This window comes from Erinaceus europaeus, chromosome X (genome assembly GCF_950295315.1).
Source record: "Erinaceus europaeus chromosome X, mEriEur2.1, whole genome shotgun sequence".
NCBI lineage: Eukaryota > Metazoa > Chordata > Mammalia > Eulipotyphla > Erinaceidae > Erinaceus > Erinaceus europaeus.
The window spans coordinates 68,836,334-68,856,939 of record NC_080185.1 but is presented as its reverse complement, the minus strand read 5'-3'; the positions used below and the strand labels follow the sequence as shown (position 1 = coordinate 68,856,939).

Genomic DNA, 20,606 nt, shown 5'->3' with positions numbered 1-20,606 from the left:
CTGGATGTCTTCTTCAGATTTGGTGTTTACATGAAGAAATGCCACTCATTTTTGTACACTGATTTTGTAGCCTGCCACCTTGCTATATTGCCTAGTAACTTTCAGTAGTTTTCTGCTGGATTCTTTAGGTTTTTCTATGTATACTATAATATCATCTGCAAACAGTGAGAGCTTGACTTCTTCCCTTCCAATCTATATTCCTTTAATTTATTTCTCTTGCCTGATTACTATGGCAAGAACTTCCAATACTACGTTGAAGAGTAATGGTGATAGTGGACAGCCCTGTCTAGTCCCCGATCTGAGGGGGAATGCTTTCAGCTTCTGTCCATTGAGTATGATGTTGGCTGTAGGTTTGCTATATATGGATTCCACTATCTTGAGGAATTTCACATCTATTCCCATTTTTTGTAGTGTTTTGAGCATGAATGGGTGTTGGATTTGTCAAAGGCTTTCTCTGCATCTATTGAGATAATCATGTGATTTTGGCTTTGTTTTTATTGATGTGGTGAATGACATTGATTTACTTATATTGAACCAGATTTGCATTCCTAGGATACATCCCACTTAATCGTGATGAACAATCTTTTTGATATACTGCTGTATCCGGTTGGCCAGGATTTTGTTTAATATTGTGGCATCTATGTTCATCATAGATATTGGTCTGTAGTTTTCCTTTTGTGTTGTGTCCCTATCAGCTTTTGGTATCAGGGTTATGTTGGCTTCACAGAAGGTGGAAGGGAGTATTCCTGTTTCTTCAATATTGTGGAAAAGTTTTAGAAGTATGGGTTTTAAATGTTTCCTGAAGGTTTTGTTGAATTTATTTGTGAAGCCATCTGGTCCAGGACATTTGTTGTTGAGGAGATTCTTAATAACTGTTTCGATTTCTTTGTGATTGGTGCATTTAGGTTTTGTAGTTCTTCTTGGTCCAGTTTTGGAAGGGTATATGTTTCCAGGAATTCTTCCATTTATTCCAGATTCTCTAGCTTCTTGGCATATAGTTCTTCATAGAAGTTTAGCATGATTTTCTGGATTTCTGTGGTGTCATAATTGCTATCTCCTCTATCGTTTACAATTCTGTTAATTTGAGTCTTCTCCTTTATTTATTACTGTGTCTGGCTATGTGTTTGTCAATCTTGTTCATTTTTTCAAAAAAAAAACAACATTTGGCTTCATTGACCTTTTGTATGGTTCTCTTATTTTCGATGTTGTGTATTTCTGCTCTAATTTTAGTGATTTCTGTTCTTCTGGTTGCTTTAGGTTTCCTTTGTTCCTCTTCCTCTAAGTCCTTTAGGTGTTCAGTAAGGTCATTTATTTGAGCTTTTTCTTGTTCTTTAATATGTGAATGTATGGCTATGATTTTCCCTCTCAGTACTGCTTTAGCTGTGTGCCATATATTTTGATACCTTGTGTCTTCATTTTCATTTGTTCCAGGAACATTTGAATTTTTTGCTTGAGTGTCTCTCTGACCCAGTGGTTCTTAAGCATTATGTTGTTTAGTTTCCAAATTCTGTGACTTTTAGTAATTTTTTTAAATGTTAATTTTACTCCACTATGGTCTGAGAAGATACTTGGGTTGATTTCAATGCTCTTGACTTTCTTGATGCTGTCTTTGTGGTCTAACATGTGGTCTATCCTTGAGTATGTGTTGTGTGGATTTAAAAAAATGTTTATTCCAGTTTTTTGGGGTAAAGAACTCTGAAAATGAAAGATCTAGTCTGTCCATCTCTTCTTGGCCAACCAGATACAGCAGTTGTTTAGGCATTGAGTATCATTTGTTGATCCCAGCCAGAGTTAGGTTTTGGGGATCTGTCTTCTTGGGCCTTTCTGCTAGGCTTTACTGCTAATTTGGTCTAAGTCCAAATCAATTACAGAATTTATGATGCCTTTAGGCACTTCAACCATTATTGAGCACTTTGAGCTATATGATTGCCCCTTGTTTATGGATAAGTGTACATCTGTATCCAGACCCTAAGCACTAGCCTAATCTGGTATCTGTTACTTAGTTAAATGATATGCCAGCTTACTAGGATGTAGGCAGTCCCATGTGTTAGGAAGGGACTCACCAACTTGAAGAGTGGCAAGGTTGATTTCTCAGGCTGGTATCTCTGGTTATAGTCCACAGTAGGATTTCAGTTGCAGCATAATGTGAGGTGGCAGCACCAGTAGCCATTTGGGTGAAGTTGACAAAGTTGGTATGGCGGTAAGGAATCATAGAGGAGTTTCAAGATATATGGGCATGTCCTAGAGGTACGAAGACAAGGAGAAATGAGAGTCTTAAAAAGAATGCAAGGGGTTTCTTATAGTCTTAGAAAGAGTTAAAATATCAATAATTAATTATTATAACCAGGTTGGTTGGGGGATTTAGTATCTATATTAATATACTTGACTTAACTATGCTTTGGACCCTTTTAATAGCATTCCAACCTCTTTGTATTTTAAATACTTACAAGGTCAAAAGGTCTTGACTTGTCTGGCCTAAAGCTATAGCTTATTTAGATGTTTGTAGAGCTGTATTTTCATATACATTTGTAGAGCTCCATGAACAATTAATCTCCTTATCAGAATTTGATCATTTTGCAAGTATAAGTTAAATATTAGCAAAAGTTAATATTTTTGCTTAGGAGTATGGTCTAGGCAGTTAGGGAACTTGAGATTTTAAATCTGTCCACCCCCCACATGTCACATTACTATTGATCGGACTAAATATTGATAGAACTAGAATTTCACATCTTCGCCGTTACCGAAAGTTTATGCCCTCCCCCCTCCCCTTAAGTAACCACTATAGTTTTCTAATTTAAATTTGGGTTGTGTGTGTCTGGTTGTTTAAGTATGTGTGTTCAGTTCTCTAAATTCCACATATGAGTGAGACCATCCTGTAGCTTTCCTTTGCCTCTTTGTTTATTTCACTAAGCATAATGTTCTCAAGTTCCATCCATTTTATCCCAAAGGTTGTAAAATTATCTTTTTTATTGTTGAGTAGTACTCTATTGAGTATATGTCCCATACCTTTTTTTTTTTACCAGTCATCTGTGGAGGGACATTTTGGTTGCTTCCCAATTTTTGCTATTGTGGATAATGAGGCTATGACATGGGGGTGCGTATGTCCCTTCAAATTAGTGATATTATCTCTTTTAGATAAATGCCTAGGAGTGGATTTGCTGGGTCCTAAGATGTTTCCATTTGTATTTGTTTAAGGATTATCCATACTGTTCTCCATAATGGTTGTACCATTTTGCATTCCCACCAGCAGTGTATTAGAGTTTCTTTCTCGCCACATCCTTTCCAACATTTCTTCTCTTCTATTTTGTTGAGGAAGGCCATTCTTACAGGTGTGAGCTGGTATCTACATGTGGTTTAAATTTGCATTTCTCTGGTGATGAGTGAATTAGAGCATTTCTGCATATGTCTGTGGACCATGTATATTTCTTCTTTGGCGAACTGTCTATGCATGTCCTCTACCCACTTTTTCATTGTTTTTTTTCTTTTTGTTGAGCTGAATGAGTTCTTTATAGATGTTTGATATCAAGTGCTTATCTGAAGTATGATGTGCAAGTAAGTTCTCCTATTTTCTGTGTTTCTTGTTTCTCTTTATGGGGTTTCTTTTTGAAGTAGGGACTTTTTTAATTTGATATAATCCCATTTGTTCAGTCTTCATTTTGTTTCCCTTCCCCATGGGGTGAGGTCTCTAAATATGTCTTTAGTGATAATACCATGAAATGATTCACCAATATGTTCTTCTTTTTTAAAATTTTCTATTTATAAAAAGGAAATATTGACAAAACCATAGGATAAGAGGGTTACAACTCCACTCAATTTCCACCACCTGGTCTCCGTATCCCATCCCCTCACCTGACAGCTTTTCCTATTCTTTATCCCTCTAGAAGTATGGAAGCAAGGTCATTGTGTGCAGAAGGTCTGGCTTCTGTAATTGTTTCCCTGCTGAATATGGGCATTGACTGGTCAATCCATGCTCCCAGTCTGCCTCTCTCTTTCCCTACTATGGTGGGGCTCTGGGGAAGCAGAGCTCCAGGGCACATTGGTGGTGTTGTCTGTCCAGGGAAGTCTGATTGGCATCATGCTAGCATCTGGAACCTGGAGGTTGAAAAGAGAGTTAACAAACAAAGCCAAACAAAGTGTTGACTAATCATGGACCTAATGGCTAGAATAGTGCAGATGAAGTTGGGGAGGGGGGTGTCTCCATTTTGTAGGTAGCTAATAGACATATTTTAGCTATATTCCAAAGGGCCTGTGGCTATACTAGTTTTTTTTGTTTGTTTGTTTGTTTTTTTTTTTTTTTTTTTTTGCTGAGCCTGAAATCTGATGTACAGTTGGATCCTAATTATTGTCTGGGGAGATGATGTCATGGCTGTCTGAAGGGCCAGAAAGATGGACCAGGGAATAGAGTAGCTCCCAAATATGGGAAAGATGTATAAATATTGTTGATTATAAACCCTATCGATTTGATATGTTCTGGGGCCCATATTCAGTTTAGGAGCCTATGTGACCTCAGCATCCCTTTAGATCTGAGCTCACATTCTGTGGTGATAAGTAGGAACATTCTATGCTGCCCCAATATCAGGACCCATCTTCTTCATTTGTATCATAGAGTATATTATCCAGCCTCCCTTCGGAGGGTGGAACATTCTCTATCATTGTTGATCAAATTGACGGCAAGTTCCTATGGGGGCCCACAAAGTGGTCTATTTTGTTGTTCCTGACAGAAATGACTGACTGGAAACAATGGAGAGAGGGATTTATTTGAGGTCTAGGCCCATCAAGTCTGTTTGGGAATCTCAGGACTCCCCAATTAGGTCCCCAGATGATGGGGTGGCCTGATAGTGACTAAAGAGTCATTATTAAAGTATGGCAGTCTGTTTCCCTTATTTGCCTTTTGCAGTCCTTGCTTTGATGAGGTTAGCTTTGGAGTGAGTGAGAGAACTGTAATAGGAAGTAGGTGAAGAGGATATCTAAGTCTAAGTAGACTCTATTTCATTATGAACTTGATACTGACTCACTGCAGACTATTGTGTATTTTTGCTTTCAGGTATATATTTTGCCCCAATTTTAGGGATACATGTGAACATATGTTCTAACTTAGGAGACCTGGTCTATATCTAGGTTTTGGGACTTTGTTAGGAGGTGAACCACCTGGAATGGAATTAGAGAATACTATGAAAAGAAAGGTCTCACCTGTGTAATGAAGGTGAAGTGTGGACATTCCATGCCTCATGTCTCCAGAAACTATCTGAAGTGAAGCATGCTGAGGTGGTACTCCTTGCTTGATTAGGTTGGGATCAGCGAATAATGCAATATCACTTGGTATGAATTGAGAGGAGCATGCAGGAAAGTGTGCCCCACCCTAGAGGTTCCAGGACCTCTAGGGGGGAAATATAGGCTCTATAGTGGAAGCGGGAGGTTCTTGCTTTCTTAGGGTTTAAGAAAACAACCGATAGTTGTTGCTATAATCACATTATTTGGCAATTGGGTTAACTTAGAAAAATCCCTTTGTTAATATTTGCTGTGTAATACACAACATCACCATAATTTATGTCCTTTGACATTATTTGTATATAGCTGTGCCACCTGTTACTTCTGTTCTCCCTGGTCTAAGCATTAAAGAGAGTCAACATATCAAAGACTCAGCCTATGTTTTAAATAGACTCAGTCTGTGCTTTAAAAAGTTTGAGCCATTCAATCAATTTTACCCTCCCATATTAATTAAATAGTGATTTATATAACAACAAATTGATAGAAGTGTACATAAACACCATTCCCACCACTGAAAGATTGTGTCCGATCCCATCCCCCTCCACTCCCCCCACCCATGAAGCTGAAAATACACCCCCACCCTCAACCCAGGGTTTTTATTTAGTGCCCTACTCCATTCCTGCTTTAATTTCCCTCTCTGTTATTCTTTATCAACTTCTATTTATGAGTGGGATCATCCTATACTTATCTTTGTCTTTCTTACTTACTTCACTTAATATAATTCCTTCTAGTTCTATCCAAGATGGGTCAGAGAAAGTGGGTTCATTGTTTGTAATAGCTGCATAGTATTCCATTTTATATACATAGCACAAATTTCTCAGCCACTCATCTGTTGTTGGGCACCTGGATTGCATCCAAGTTTTAGCTATTAGTAATTGTGCTGCCATGAACATAGGTTTACACATTTCTTTTTGGTTGGGTATTATGGAGTCCTTGGGGTGCATCCCTAGGAGAGGGATTACTGGGTCATATGGAAGGTCCATGTCTAGCTTTGTGAGAGTTCTCCAGACTGCTCTCAACAAAGGTTGGACCAGTTTACATTCCCACCAGCAGTTCAGAAGGGTTACTCTGTCCCCACAAACTCTCCAGCATTTGTTGTTGCTGTCCTTTTTGATGTATACCATTCTTACAGGTGGTATCTCAGTGTTGCTTTTATATGTATTTCTCTGACAATCAGTGACCTGGAGCAATTTTTCATATGTTTGTTATCCTTTTGGATATCTTCCGTAGTGAATTTTCAGTTCATATTCTCTGCCCATTTTTTTGATGGGGTCATTTGATTTTTTGTTGCTAAGTTAGCTGAGCTCTTTGTATATTTTGGTTATTAGTCTCTTGTCTGATATATGGCATGTGAAGATCTTCTCCCATTCTGTGAGAGGTCTCTTTGTTTGTGTGATAGTTTCTTTGGCTGTGCAGAAGATTTTCATCTTGATGTAGTCCCATTTGTTTGTTTCTGCTTTAGTCTTCCTTGCAATTGGGTTTGTTTGCTACATATGGACTCCACTATCTTGAGGAATTTCCCATCTATTTCCATTTTTGTAGTGTTTTGAGCATGAATGGGTGTTGGATTTTGTCAAAGCCTTTCTCTGCTTTTGGTTTTGCTTTTATTGATGTGGTGAATCACATTGATTGACTTACATATGTTGAACCAGCCTTGCATTCATGGGATAAATCCCACTTGGTTGTGATGAACAGTCTTTTTGATATACTGCTTTGTCTGTTTGCCTAGGATCTTGTTTAATATTTTGACATCTATGTTCATCAGAGATATTGGTCTGTAGTTTTACCTTTTTTTTGTTTTCCTTTTTTGCTGTGTCCCTATCTGTTTTTGGTATCAGGGTGATGCTGGCTTCATAGAAAGTGGAAGGGGCATTCCTGTTTCTTCGCTCTTGTGGAAGAGCTTTAGAAGTATAGGTACTGGGAGCTGGGCAGTAGCACAGTGGGTTAAGCACACGTGGTGCAAAGCACAAGGACCTGCATGAGGACCCAGGTTCAAGCCCCCAGCTCCCCACCTGCAGGGGAGTTGCTTCACAGGCGGTGAAGCAGGTCTGCAGGTGTCTGTCTTTCTCTCCCCCTCTCTTTCTTCCCCTCCTCTCTCCATTTCTCTCTGTCCTGTTCAACAATGACAACATCAATAACAACAACAACAACTACAACAATAAAAACAACAAGTGCAAAAAAAGGAAATAAATAAATATTAAAAAATTAAAAATAAAAATAAATGAAAGGAGCTGTTGGCTTCTCCAGCTCTTAACAAAAAAAAGAAGTATAGGCATTAACTCTTTCCTGAAGGTTTTGTCAAATTCATTTGTGTAGCCATCTGGTCCAGGACTTTTGTTGTTGGGAAGATTCTTAATTACTGTTTTGATTTCTTTGTCTGTGGTTGGTGGATTTAGGTTTTGTAGTTGTTCTTGGTTCAGTTTTGGTAGGGTATATATTTCTAGGAATTCTTCCATTTCTTCTCTATCTTGCTGGCGTATAGTTCTTCGTAGAAGTATCGCATGATTTTCTGAATGTTTGTGGTGTCAGTTGTGATCTCTCATCTATCTTTTACAATTCTATTTATTTGAGTCTTCTTCCTTTTTTTTAGTGATTCTGGCTAGATGTTTGTCAATCTTCCTTAATTTTTCAAAAGAAACAAATTTGGCTCCATTGGTCTTTTGTACAGTTCTCATATTTTCAGTGTTGTTTATTTCTGCTCTAATTTTTGTGATTTCTGTCCTTCTGGTTCTTTAGGGTTCCTTTGTTCCTCTTCTTCTAAGTCTTTAAGTTGTTCAGTAAGGTTGTTTATTTTATCTTTTTCTTGTTCTCTAATATGTGATTGTATTGCTATGAGTTTCCCTCTCAGTACTACTTTAGCTGCATCCCAAATATTTTTATAACTTGTATCTTCATTTTCATTTGTTTCCAGGAACATTTGAAAATCTTGCTTGAGTGTCTCTCTGTCACAACCATTCTTAAGCAGCATGTGTTGAGTTTCCAAATTCTTTGACTTATAGTAATTTTCTATTTGTTGTTAAATGTTAGTTTTACTACACTGTGCTCTGAGAAGATACTTGTGATAGTTTCAATGCTATTGAATTTGTTGATACTGTCTTTGTGGCCTAAAATATGGTCTATCCTTGAGTATGTGCTGTGTGGATTTGAAAAGAATGTTTATTTGAGTTTTTTGACATGAAGAACTCTGAAAATGTCCAGGAGGTCTATTCTGTCCATCTCTTCCTTTTATTATCTTGTTTCTTTGTTGATTCTCTGCTTCGTTGATATGTATAAGTGTGAAAGTGGGGTGTTAAAGTCTCTCACTATTATTGTCTTAGTATTGATATATTTTTGTAGTTCTTTCAGTAGGTGTTTGATGTATTTAGATGGTCCCTTACTGGGTGCATAGATGTTAATAATTGTTAAATCTTCTTGGTCAATTGATCTTCTAATCATTTTGAAGTGGTCTTGACTATTATTTATTACTTTATTTAATTTAAAGTCTATTGTGTCAGAGATAAGAATGGCTATTCCGCCCCCCCCTTTTTTTGGTCCATTGTCTTGTATGATAGTTTCCTATCCTTTCACTTTAGGCCTGTGTTTGTCTTGTTCAGTCAGATGGGATTCTTGCAAGCAGCATATGGTTGGGTTGTGTTTCCTGATCCATTCTCCCACTCTGTGCCTTTTAATGGGTGAATTTAAACCATTGACATTTATTAATATTATGGATTTAATGTATTGTAGAGCCATTGTTCAACAACTTTTTATTTGCTCTAATATATGACAAGTATTATGGTGATGCTCTCGTTTATAAGAAGACTTTCAGAATCTCTTTCAGGGAAGACTTGGTGATGCTTGCTTCCTTTAACTGTTGTCTGTCTGAGAAAGTTTTGATCCCTCCATCTAGTTTGAATGAAAGTCTGGCAGGATATATTATCCTTGGTTGAAAACCTTTTTCATTCAGGGCATGAAATATATCTTGCCATTCTTTTCTGGCTTTTAAAGTTTGAGTGGAGAAGTCTCCTGACAGTCTTATTGGTTTTCCCCTGTATGTGACTTTTTTTTTTCTTGCAGCCTTTAGGATCCTTTCTTTGTCCTTCTTTTCATTTTAACTATGATGTGTCTTGGTGTCTTCAGGTCTGGCTTGATCCTGTTTGGGACTCTCTGGGCCTCTTGAATCTTAATGTCATTTCTGTTGTTTAGGTCTTGGAAGTTTTCTTCTATAATTTCCTCTAGAATGTTTACTTCCCCTTCCTCTCTTTCTTCCTCTTTAGGCCAATTATACGAATGTTCCTTTTTTTGAGATCATCCCATATGTCTCTGTTGTTGTTTTCAGTGTCTCTCAATCTCATTTTGAGCTCTTTTACCTCTTTCTTAGTTTTCTCTAGCTCATCTTCTGTCTGGCTAATTCTGTTTTCTGCTTCTGTTAGCCTTCTTTACCTTCCTTTAGCTTCTTTCTTCAGGTCAGTTATAGTACTAGCTTTTTCTGCTAATTGACCTTTTAGCTCAGCTATTTCAGATTTCAGTTCTCTAATTACCTGGAGGTAGCTTGGGTTTTCCTTGAGGGTCTCATCTGTTGTTTCCCTAATTGTTATAGCCCTTTCCTCTATAGTTGTCTTCATTTGTATGATTATTAGGTTTAGTATTGCTTGCATACTTTTCTTATGTATGGTTACTTCTGACTGATTTGTAGTTTCTTCTGGGCTCCTCTCTTGATTCATTGTGGTAGCAGTTTTATTTGTTCTTGATTTAACCATTTTCTTTCTATTGATGTGTTTTTTTATTTTAATGTTCTGGTGTTCTTTAGTTGTTGTGTTTTGAGTACAAACCAAGCTATATTAAATACCTTAATGACAAATGTAGTCACCCAACCTCAGAATTTACAACAAAGTAACTGAGGCAAGGATTGATGCAGTTCAATCAACACCAGTTACTCAAACAGCCCCTCTAGTCCAAGAAAAAATAGCAACCAAATCCAAAGTAAAAAGAGAAAGCAAAAAAAGGGAAAGCAATAATAGACAATTATGAAAATCTGCTGTCCACTGTAAGTTCTAGGAATAGGAAGAAGATAAAGGGAAGTAGAGAAGAGAGACATACACAGATAGAGAGTCCACTCTGAGTCAGATTTCTTCCCCAAAATAATTCACAAATGATTATTAGTGAATTCCAAAGCAAAAGGAGAAAGGAAGAAGACAAGAAGAAGAAGAAGAATAAAAAGAAGAAGAAGAAAAAGAAGAAGAAGAAGAAGAAGAAGAAGAAGAAGAAGAAGAAGAAGAAGAAGAAGAAGAAGAAGAAAGCAGTGAAAGGAAAGATTTTTTTTTTTTGCTTTTTCCTTTTTTTTTAATTGAATTAGCTAGGAGGATTCAAAGCCTCAAGGAGTAAAGTTTTTTGGCAAAAAAAAATGTGCTCACTTTCCTTTGATTTCTTCCTTGAGCCAGTATTTGCTTAGAATCATGTTGTTGAATCTCTTTATCTGTGGTGTTTCTTTTTCTTGCTATCATTGATAAATAATTTAAATCAACTGTGGCATGAGAGATACTAGGAATAATTTCACTGCTCTTGAGTTTATTTATAATGTCTTTATGGACCAGGATGTGATGTTTCTTTAAAAATGTTATATGTGTGATTAAATTAAATGCATATTCTGATTTCTTGGAGTGAAGAATTCTATAGCTATCTATCAGGTCCAATCCACCCATACCTCCATTTAAAATCCTGTTTCATTATTGACTTTCTGTCTTGTTGATGTGTCTAATTGGTATGTTTATGTGTTAAAGTCCCCTACTATTATTGTACTGATATTGATATTTTATTCAGTTTTATTTATAGTTGTTTTATATATTTTGGTGCCCCTTCATTTGATGCAATATGGCGAGAGTAAGATCAAAATGGCTAATTGATACCCTCATCACTATATAACATCAATCCCTGTATTTTAATGTTTTAGTTATCTTAAAACCTATTGTTTTAGAAAAAAAGGTGTGGTTATTGTTTCCCCTACCTTCTTTTATGCCCTACTAGCTTGCATTGCTAGATGTGTTCTGTTTATTTATCTCCTCTATTATTCTATGTATTTTTAATATTTTTTAAAAATTATTAGTGATTTAATATTTATTTACAAAATTATAAGATGGCAGGGGTATAATTCCATACCATTCCCACCAACAGAGTTCTATGTCCCCATTCCCTCCACAGGAAACTGCATTAGTTCTCTCAAGATCACAGAAATGAGCTATTATTTCTATAATTATCTATCTACATTTATATATATTTTCCCATTATTTGTATGATCCTGCTATCTTTTCCTTTCTTAGTCATACCTACTACCACCAATGCCCTGGAGGGAGGGTGGTGCTTGTTAACAGCAGATATGTAAATAGAATGAAGTGGTTATGTAAATAGAATAGTGTTAAGCAGGGGGGATTAAACCAAATGAAAGAAACAGAAGAGGTTTTTAGAAGTAGAATTAGAAGCATACCAACAGATCCTATTTGTATTTTAAGTTTTCAAGTGATTTTTTTTCTAATTTATCAGGAAGGAACATGATATGAAAAGGCTCCTACTCCATATCCACACCAAAAATATTTATTTATTTTTATGAGAGAGTTAAAGAGGGTTGGACAGTGGCACACAAAGTAAGTAGCATTCACATATTAAAGTAAATAAGGTCCTGGGTTGAAATGTTCAGGCATACTTATTCAATTTTTAGTTTTTTGAATTCTGCTGTGTCTTCCATTTTCATTTATTATTTTCTAAATTTTTATTTATAAAAAGGAAACACTGACAAAAACCACAGGATAAGAGATATACAACTACACACAATTCTCCATTTTCGTTTATTAGCACAACTACTACAGCATCTTATTTAGCTATTCTGACCTCTTTCTAGGTTAGATACTGCAGCCATTAGTTCAACCACTACAGTCTTCAGTTTTTTGTTTTCTGTTTATGTCTTATGATTTCAGTGCTATATCTCTGACTCTATGACTTTCTAGTTTTAGTTTCTTCATATCTCTGAACCCATTGAGGACTGATATATTAAAATCTTCTTTTGGGGTAGGGCTTATCTAACTCCTGTGTATCTGGGACTTTTTCAGGTTTTCTGTCTTGACTTGTGAACATGGTGAATATGTTTTACTCCCTCTCCCTATTGAGATTTGCTTTCAGCAGTCTACATACTGTGCTTCCTTCCATGATAGGGCCTCATCAGGTGCAGGTTTACTTTGAGATAAACCTTTCTCTGTTATGATTGTCTGGACTAAGTGTATTTTTGCTGTCATTGCCTATACTCTTTTAACTCAATGATTTTGTATAAGTTAAAGTCCTTAATATGCATATACATATTATTTATGAGCATTTTGCTATTGTCATATCCCTTTACTGCCTTTGTTTAGAAATGAAACACACAAAAATAATATCAGTAGAATAAGCACATTAACACATTATAATGTATTGCAATAATAAATTGAAACTAATATTTTGTTTAATTTTTGTTTTTATTGCCTTCATTTCATCCTAAATCAGTGGAAAATTGAGGGGGAAAAGTCAGTAAAGGTAAGACTGCAATATTTTTATAAATTCATCTTAAAATATGTTGAGCTATTCATCTTTAATTCCTGAATCTTTTATTCTATTGAAATAAAACAGTATTTAAGGGGTCAGGATGTGTCACACCCAGTTTATTGCACATGTTACCGTGCACAAAGACCTGTGTTCAAGCCCCTGGTCCCCATGTGTAAGGGGGAAAGTATCACAAGCACTGAAGCAGAACTGCACATATTTCTATTTCTCTCCCTCTCTATTTCTTTTACTCCTCACCTCAATTTTTCTATGTCTTATCAAGTAAAACAAAAAAAATTAATTTAAGATTAAATACGTTGTGGGTCAAGGATGGGTGGTAGAGCAAGAACCTACTAGAGCATACATCTCACCATAGGTAAGGATCTAGGTTCAAGCCCCTGGTTCCTATATGTTGGAGGAAGTTTCATTAGTTGTGAAGTAGTGATTCAGGTCTCTCTCTCTCTCTCTCTTTTTCTCTCTCTCTCTTCCTCTCTCTCTCTCTTCCATTCTCTCTCTTCCTCTCTCTCTCCTTACATATCTCCTTTTCCCACTGTCTTGATATAAAAATAAATCTTTAAAAATTGGCAACAAAATAGCTGACTTGGATAGTGTGCTGTGATGTCATGGGTATGGCCCAGGTTTGAGTTCAACCACCACTAAATTTAAGGAAGTGAGAGTGGTCTTTTGCACAGTTGCTGCCTCTCTGACTCTATGTAATTTAATTTTTTTAATTTTTATTTATAAAAAGGAAACACTGACAAAACCCATAGGATAAGAAGGGTACAACTCCACACAATTCCCACAACCAGAAATCTGTATTCCATCCCCTCCCCTGATAGTTTTCCTATTTTTTAATATTTATTTATTTATTCCCTTTATTGCCCTTGTTGTTTTATTGTTATAGTTATTATTGTTGTTATTGATATCATCGTTGTTAGATAGGACAGAGAGGAATGGAGAGAGGAGGGAAAGGCAGAGAGGGGGAGAGAAAGACAGACACATGCTGACCTGTTTTGCTGCCTGTGAAGTTACTCCCCTGCAGGAGGGGAATGGAGGTTCAAACCAGGATCCTTACACAAGTCCTTCACTTTATGCCACCTACTGTGCTACCACCCGAATCCCATGCTTTCCTAATCTTTATCCCTCTGGGAGTATGGTCCCAAGGTCATTGTGGGGTGCAGAAGCTGGAAGGTATGCCTTCCGTAATTGTTTCCCCACTGTACAGGGACATTGAGGGAAGTGAGGAGGAGGTAGAAGAAGAGAATGTCTATACATAAATAATAAATATTTGATTAAAAATTTATGTTGCATTGTGATTTATTGATATGTGGATTTAAGAAACTTCAGCTTCAAGATTCTAAATTTCTCTGAATTTTATGATATATGGTTACATTTTGGTGAACTTAAGAGTTTCCAATTATGAATTAAATAATAAAATTTAACTTTCTTTTTCTTTTTTTAGTTTATTTTTTATTTAAGAAAGGAAAAATTAACAAAACTATAGGGTAGGAGGGGTACAACTCCACACAATTCCCACCACACAATATTCATATCCCATCCTCTCCCCTGACAGCTTTCCCATTCTCTATCCCTCTGGGATATGGACCCAGGGTCATTGTGGGTTTCAGAAGGTGAAAGGTCTGGCTTCTGTAACTGCTTCCCCGCTGAAAATGGACGTTGACTGGTCAGTCCATACTCCCAGTCTTCCTCTCTCTTTCCCTAGTAGGGTGTGTTTTGTTCATATCCTGTGCCCATTTTTGGATGGAGTAGTTTTCTTTTTTGCTGCTAAGTTTGATGAGCTCTTTGTATATTTTGGTGGTTATTCTCATGTCTGATGTGTGGCATGTGAATATCTTCTCCCATTCTGTGAGGGGGTCTCTCTGTTTGTGTGATAGTTTCTTTGGCTGTGCAGAATCTTTTCAATTTGATGTAGTCCCATTGGTTTGTTTCTGCTTTAGTCTTCCTTGCAGTTGGGTTTGTTTCATCAAACATGTCCTTGAGGTGTAGGTGGGAAAGTGTTTTACCAATGTTTTCCTCTAAGTATTTGATTGTTACTGGTCTAACATCCAGGTCTTTAATCCATTTTGAGTTGATTTTTGTTTCTGGCTAGATAAAGTAGTGCAATATCATTCTTCTGGATGTTTCAACCCACTTTTCCCAGCACCATTTATTGAAGAGAGCCTCCTTTTTTTATTTAATTCTTTGGGTCACCTTATCAAAAAATAAATGTCCATAGGTGTGGGGATTTATTTCTGGGCTTTCAATTCTGTTTCACTGGTCTGTGTGCCTATTTTTGTTCCAGTACCATGCTGTTTTGATGATGATGGCGTTATAGTATACTTTGAGATCTGGGAGTGTGATGCCTCCATTTCTGTTTCTTTTCCTCAAGATGGTTTTGGCAATTCTAGGTGTTTTCAGGTTCCAGATAAATGACTGTAGTGTTTGTTCCATTCTCTTAAAGAAGCTTGGTGGAACTTTGATGGTTATTGCATTAAATTTGTATATGGCTCTGGGGATAATTTTCATTTTGGTGATATTTATTCTTCCTATTCATGAGCATAGGATGTCTTTCCATTTCTTGGTGTCAGTTTCTATTTCCTTGAGTAGTGACTCATAGTTTTCAGTATACAATTCTTTCACTTCTTTGGTCAACTTTAAAATAGGTATTTTATTGATTTTGCTGCAACAGTGAATGGGACTGATTTCTGGATGTCGACTTCTTCAGATTTAGTGTTTTCATAAAGAAATTCCACTGATTTTTGTAAATTGATTTTTTAGCCTGCCACCTTCCTATATTGCCTAATAATTTCCAGTAGTTTTCTGCTGGATTCTTTAGGTTTTTCTATGTATAGTATCATATCATCTGCAAATACTGAGAACTTGACTTCTTCCTTCCAATCTGTATTCCTGTGATTTCTTTCTCTTGCCTGATTGCTATGGCAAGAACTTCCAATACTATGTTTAAGAGTAATTGTGACAGTGGACATAGCTGTCTAGTCCCTGATCTGAGGGGGAATGCTTTCAGCTTCTGTCCATTGAGTATGGTGTTGGCTGTAAGTTTGCTACATATAGATTCCACTATCTTGAGGAATTTCCCATCTATCCCCATTTTTTGTGGAGTCTTGAGCATGAACTGGTATTGGATTTTATCAAAGGCTTTCTCTGCATCTATTGAGATAATCATGTGGTTTTTGGCTTTGCTTTTATTGATGTGGTGAATAACACTGATTGACTTACGGATGTTGAACCAGCCTTGCATTCATAGGATGAATCCCATTTGGTCGTGATGAACAATTTTTTGATATGCTGCTGTATCCGGTTGGCCAAGATCTTGTTTAATATTTTGGCATATATGTTCATCAGAGATATTGGTCTGTAGTTTTCCTTTTTTGTTGTGTCCCTATCTGCTTTTGTTATCAGGGTGATGCTGGCTTCATAGAAGGTGGAAGGGAGTATTCCTGTTTCTTCAATCTTATGGAAAAGCTTAAGGTAATAACTGTTTCCTTAAAGTTTTGTAGAATTCGTTTGTGAAGCCATCTGGTCCAAGACTTTTGTTGTTGGGGAGATTCTTAATAACAGTTTCGATTTCTTGGTGTGTGATTGGTGCATTTAGGTTTTGTAGTTCTTCTTGGTTCATTTTTGGAATGGCATATGTTTCTAGGAATGCTTCCATTTCTTCCAGATTCTCTAGCTTTTTGGCGTATAGTTCTTCGTAGAAGTTTCGCATGATTTTCTGGATTTCTGTGGTGTCAGTTGTGATATCTCCTCCATCGTTTACAATTCTATTAATTTGAGTCTTCTCTCTTTTCTGTTTGGTGAGTCTGGCTAGGGGTTTGTCAATTTTGTTTAATCTTTCAAAGAACCAACATTTGGCTTCATTGATCTGTTGTATGGTTCTCTTATTTTCAATGTTGTTTATTTATATCTAATTTTAGTAATTTCTGTCCTTCTGGATGCTTTAGGGTTCCTTTGTTCCTCTTCCTCTAAATCCTTGAGGTGTGCAGTAAGGTCGTTCATTTGAGCTTTTTCTTGGTGTTTAATATGTGATTGTATAAGTATTCCTCTCAAACTGCTTTAGCTGTGTCCCAAATATTTTGATAGGTTGTGTCTTCATTTTCATTTGTTTCCAGAAACATTTGAATTTCCTGCTTAAGTGACTCTCTGACCCAGTGATTCTTAAGGAGTATGTTGTTTAGTTTCCAAATTCTGTTACTTTTAATAATTTTCTGTTTGTTGTTAAATGTTGGTTTTACTCCACTGTGGTCTGAGAAGATACGTGTGATGATTTCAGTGTTCTTGAATATACTGATTTTTTTTTGTGGCCTAACATGTGGTCTATCCTTGAGTATGTGTCATGTGTATTTTAAAAGAATGTGTATTCCAGTCTTTTGGGGTAAAGGACTGAAAATTTCCAAGAAATCTAGTCTGTCAATCTCTTCATTTAATTCCCTGGTATCTTTGTTGACTCTCTACTTTGTTGATCTAAGTGTGAGAGTGGGGTGTTAAAGTCTCCCACTATTATTGTATTACTATTGATGTATTTTTGAAATTCTTTCAGTAGGTGCTTGATGTATTTAGATTGTCCCTCATTGGGTGCATAGATGTTAATAATTGTTAAGTCTTCTTGGCTGATTGATCCTCTAATCATTATGTAATGTCCTTGCCTATCTTTTATTACTTTATTTAATATAAAATCTGTTGTGTCTGAGATGAGAATGGCTGTACCTGCTTTTTTTGTGGTCCGTTAGCCTGTATGATAGTTTTCCATCCTTTCACTTTAAGTCTGTGTTTATCTTGTTGTGTCAGATGGGACTCTTGCAAGCATCATATGGTTGGGCTATGGTTTCTGATCCACCCTCCACTCTGTGCCTTTTGATGGGTGAGTTTAAGCTATTGACATTTATTGATATTACGGATTTAATGTATTTTAGTGCCATTGTTCAACAAATTTTTTGTTTGCTCTGATATATTGCAAGTATTATAGTGACATTCTTGTTTATAAGATGTCTTTTAGAACCTCTTTCAGGGCTGGTTTGGTGATGGCTGCCTCCTTTAACTGTTGTTTGTCTAAAAAGGTTTTGATCCCTCTATCTATTTTGAATGAAAGTCTAGCAGGATATATTATCCTTGGTTGAAACCCTTTTTCATTCAGGGCTCGATAGATATCTTGCCATTCTTTTCTATCTATTAGAGTTTGAGTGGAGAAGTCTGCTGATAGTCTTATGAGTTTTCCCCTGTATGTGACTTTTTGTTTCTCTCTTGCAGCCTTTAGGATCCTTTCTTTATCCTTACTTCTTGTCATTGTGACTATGATGTGTCTTGGTGTCTTCAGGTCTGGGATGATTCTGTTTGGGACTCTCTGGGCCTCTTGAATCTTAATGTCCTTTTTGTTGTTCAGGTCTGAGAAGTTTTCTTCTATAATTTCTTCTAGAATGTTTCCCTCCCCTTCCTCTCTTTCTGCCTCTGGCAGGCCAATTATATGAATGTTACTTCTTTTGAGATCATCCCATATGTCTCTGTTCTTGTTTTCAGTGTCTCTCAATCTCTTTTTGAGCTCTTTCACCTCTTTATTAGTTTTCTCTAACTCATCCTCTGTCTGACTAATTATGTTTTCTGCTTCTGTTAGTCTGCTTTCCCTTGCCTCAGCTTTTTTCTTCATTACAGCTATTTCAGCTTTTAGTTCTCTAATTGCCTCAAGATAATCAGTATTTTCCTTGGGGGTCTCAACTGTTGTTTCCTTAATACTGCCATTCCTTTCCTCCAATGTTGTTTTCATTTCTGTGATTAATAAGTTTATTATTGCTTGCATACTTTTCTTATCTATGGTTACTTCTGGCTGATTTGTAGTTTCTTCTGGGCTCTTGTCTTCATTCATTAGAGTAGCAGTTTTATTTGTTTTTGATCTACCCATTTTTTTGATTTATGTGTTTCTTATTTTTATGTTCTGTTGTTCCTCAGTTGTTGTGAGTACAAGCAACAGTGTACTAAATACCTTTATGACAAATGCAATCACCAACCTCAGAAATTACAATAGCAACTGAAGCTTATCTCTTAGTTTTTAAAATTAATTCTCAGTCTTGCTAATTCTGCCCTCTACCTGTTATTCTCTTCTGTTCTCTCTCCCCTCAACCGTTTTCTGTAGCTCAGCTATTTTGATACCCTGTTCCAATACACTATTACCTTGTTCAGCTAGTTGTGTTTTTGCTCAACTATTTCACCTTTCAGCTCTCTAATTACCCAGAGATAATTGGTTTTTTTTCTTTCAGAGTCTCATTTGTTGTTTCCCCATTTCTTAGATATTACCTTCACAAGTCTTTCTCACTCCTATAATCATTGCATCAATTTGTGTTTGGATGCTGTCCTCATTTTTATGTGCTTCTACCTTTTTCATATTTTTGTCTTATATTTTGCCCTTGTTCATTTATCCAATGTTTCTTCATAAGTTTGGCCATTATATTTGATGTTCTATGAAATTTACACAAATTTCCTGTGTGTTGCTGTTTATATATGGCACAGGGTGGTTTCTGGTTAGTGGATTCTGAATCCCCAAGGTTGGTTGCTTTGGGCCTTTGGTGTACTTCAGCAATGGTTGGAGCTGTTAGTCTAACATTGAGACAGCTGCTTTTGGTAGGGTCTCTTGTGTTCAAGTTGAAGAGAGAAATGTAGGATTGGAATAGGAAGATGGTGCCTTCTTATTCTCATTATAGTTTCTACATTCTTGAAGGCACCCTCCCTCACTACTTTTCAATCCACTGGTCACACTTGCTTGGATTGACTTGTGTCTAAGTAAGGTACTTAATAATTCTCAGCTGCAAATCTTAACAGTTATTTCAGTATTGCCTCAATCCCTGAGGTGAAGCACACTAGCTGTTAAAGCCTTCTTTTGTTGGTGGTGATTTGTAGGTTATTTTCCCTGATGGCTATGATAGCCTGAGTTTTGTTGTTGTTTGTTTGTTTGTTTTTAACTATAAGTAGAATTTTTAGCCTAATCACTCATTGGAGATCAAGAGATAAAATAGGGTGATGGGTAGATAGTACAATGATTTTACAAAGAGAATCCAATGTCCAAGGGTCTAAAGTCACAAGTCCAATCCCCCAGCTCTACCAGAGCCAAGCAGTATTCTGTGGCTCTTTGAATTTTTGAATAAATACTAGTTATATTTGGCTCTAAGCCAATTGTTCACCATTGTTCCTAGCTTATCAAGAGCACTATGTGAAAGGCTCCTACTACACAATCACACCTCCAGGCCACAGGAAAGGTAGACTCTATCCTGAGTCACTGGGCCAATTCAGTGCCCCCCATGTCAGTATAGAGTTTCCCTGCTGCCATTTCAACCTTTGAGTGGTAACAGCAATGTAGACATATAGTTGTAAAATATTGAGTTTTAAGTTATTTTCTCCTCCCTTCAACAGTATTTTTGTTGATAAAACTCAGATTGGAAGTGTTATCATCAACTGACAAACTCCTGGACTGGTACAAGCACTCCTGAGTATGGCCATTTAGCCTCAGTAATTTCTCCCTCAGCCTCTCTCTGTCCATCAGCCACATGTATTGGCACTCACCCAAGACTTGGTAGGTTTTTGAAGAGATCATGGTCTTATCTTGTTGTATTCTCAAGTGATCCTCATTGCTTTTCCCTTCAACTTCTGTTTTAAAAAATTAATGAAGAATATAAATGACTCAAAAGGCAAAATACTTGATTTTATTCAATATTTAAATTATGCCTATTAAATTATATTATAAGCTAAGACGATTAGCAATACATTCATTAGTTCATTAACTTTAACCATTTAACCAC

The 20,606-nt window shown here is 36.5% G+C and overlaps 1 protein-coding gene across 2 annotated transcripts in view; it reads left to right on the top strand.

The window, feature by feature from the left end:
- The window catches only part of PCDH11X (protocadherin 11 X-linked), a 227,337-nt gene that overhangs the window by 134,329 nt on the left and 72,402 nt on the right, over positions 1-20,606 (top strand). For both annotated transcript variants that reach the window (XM_060183182.1, XM_060183181.1), the window contains exon 5: positions 12,772-12,801. In XM_060183182.1, coding sequence (XP_060039165.1) covers positions 12,772-12,801 — 30 coding nt within the window. The remainder of the gene's footprint in view (positions 1-12,771; positions 12,802-20,606) is intronic.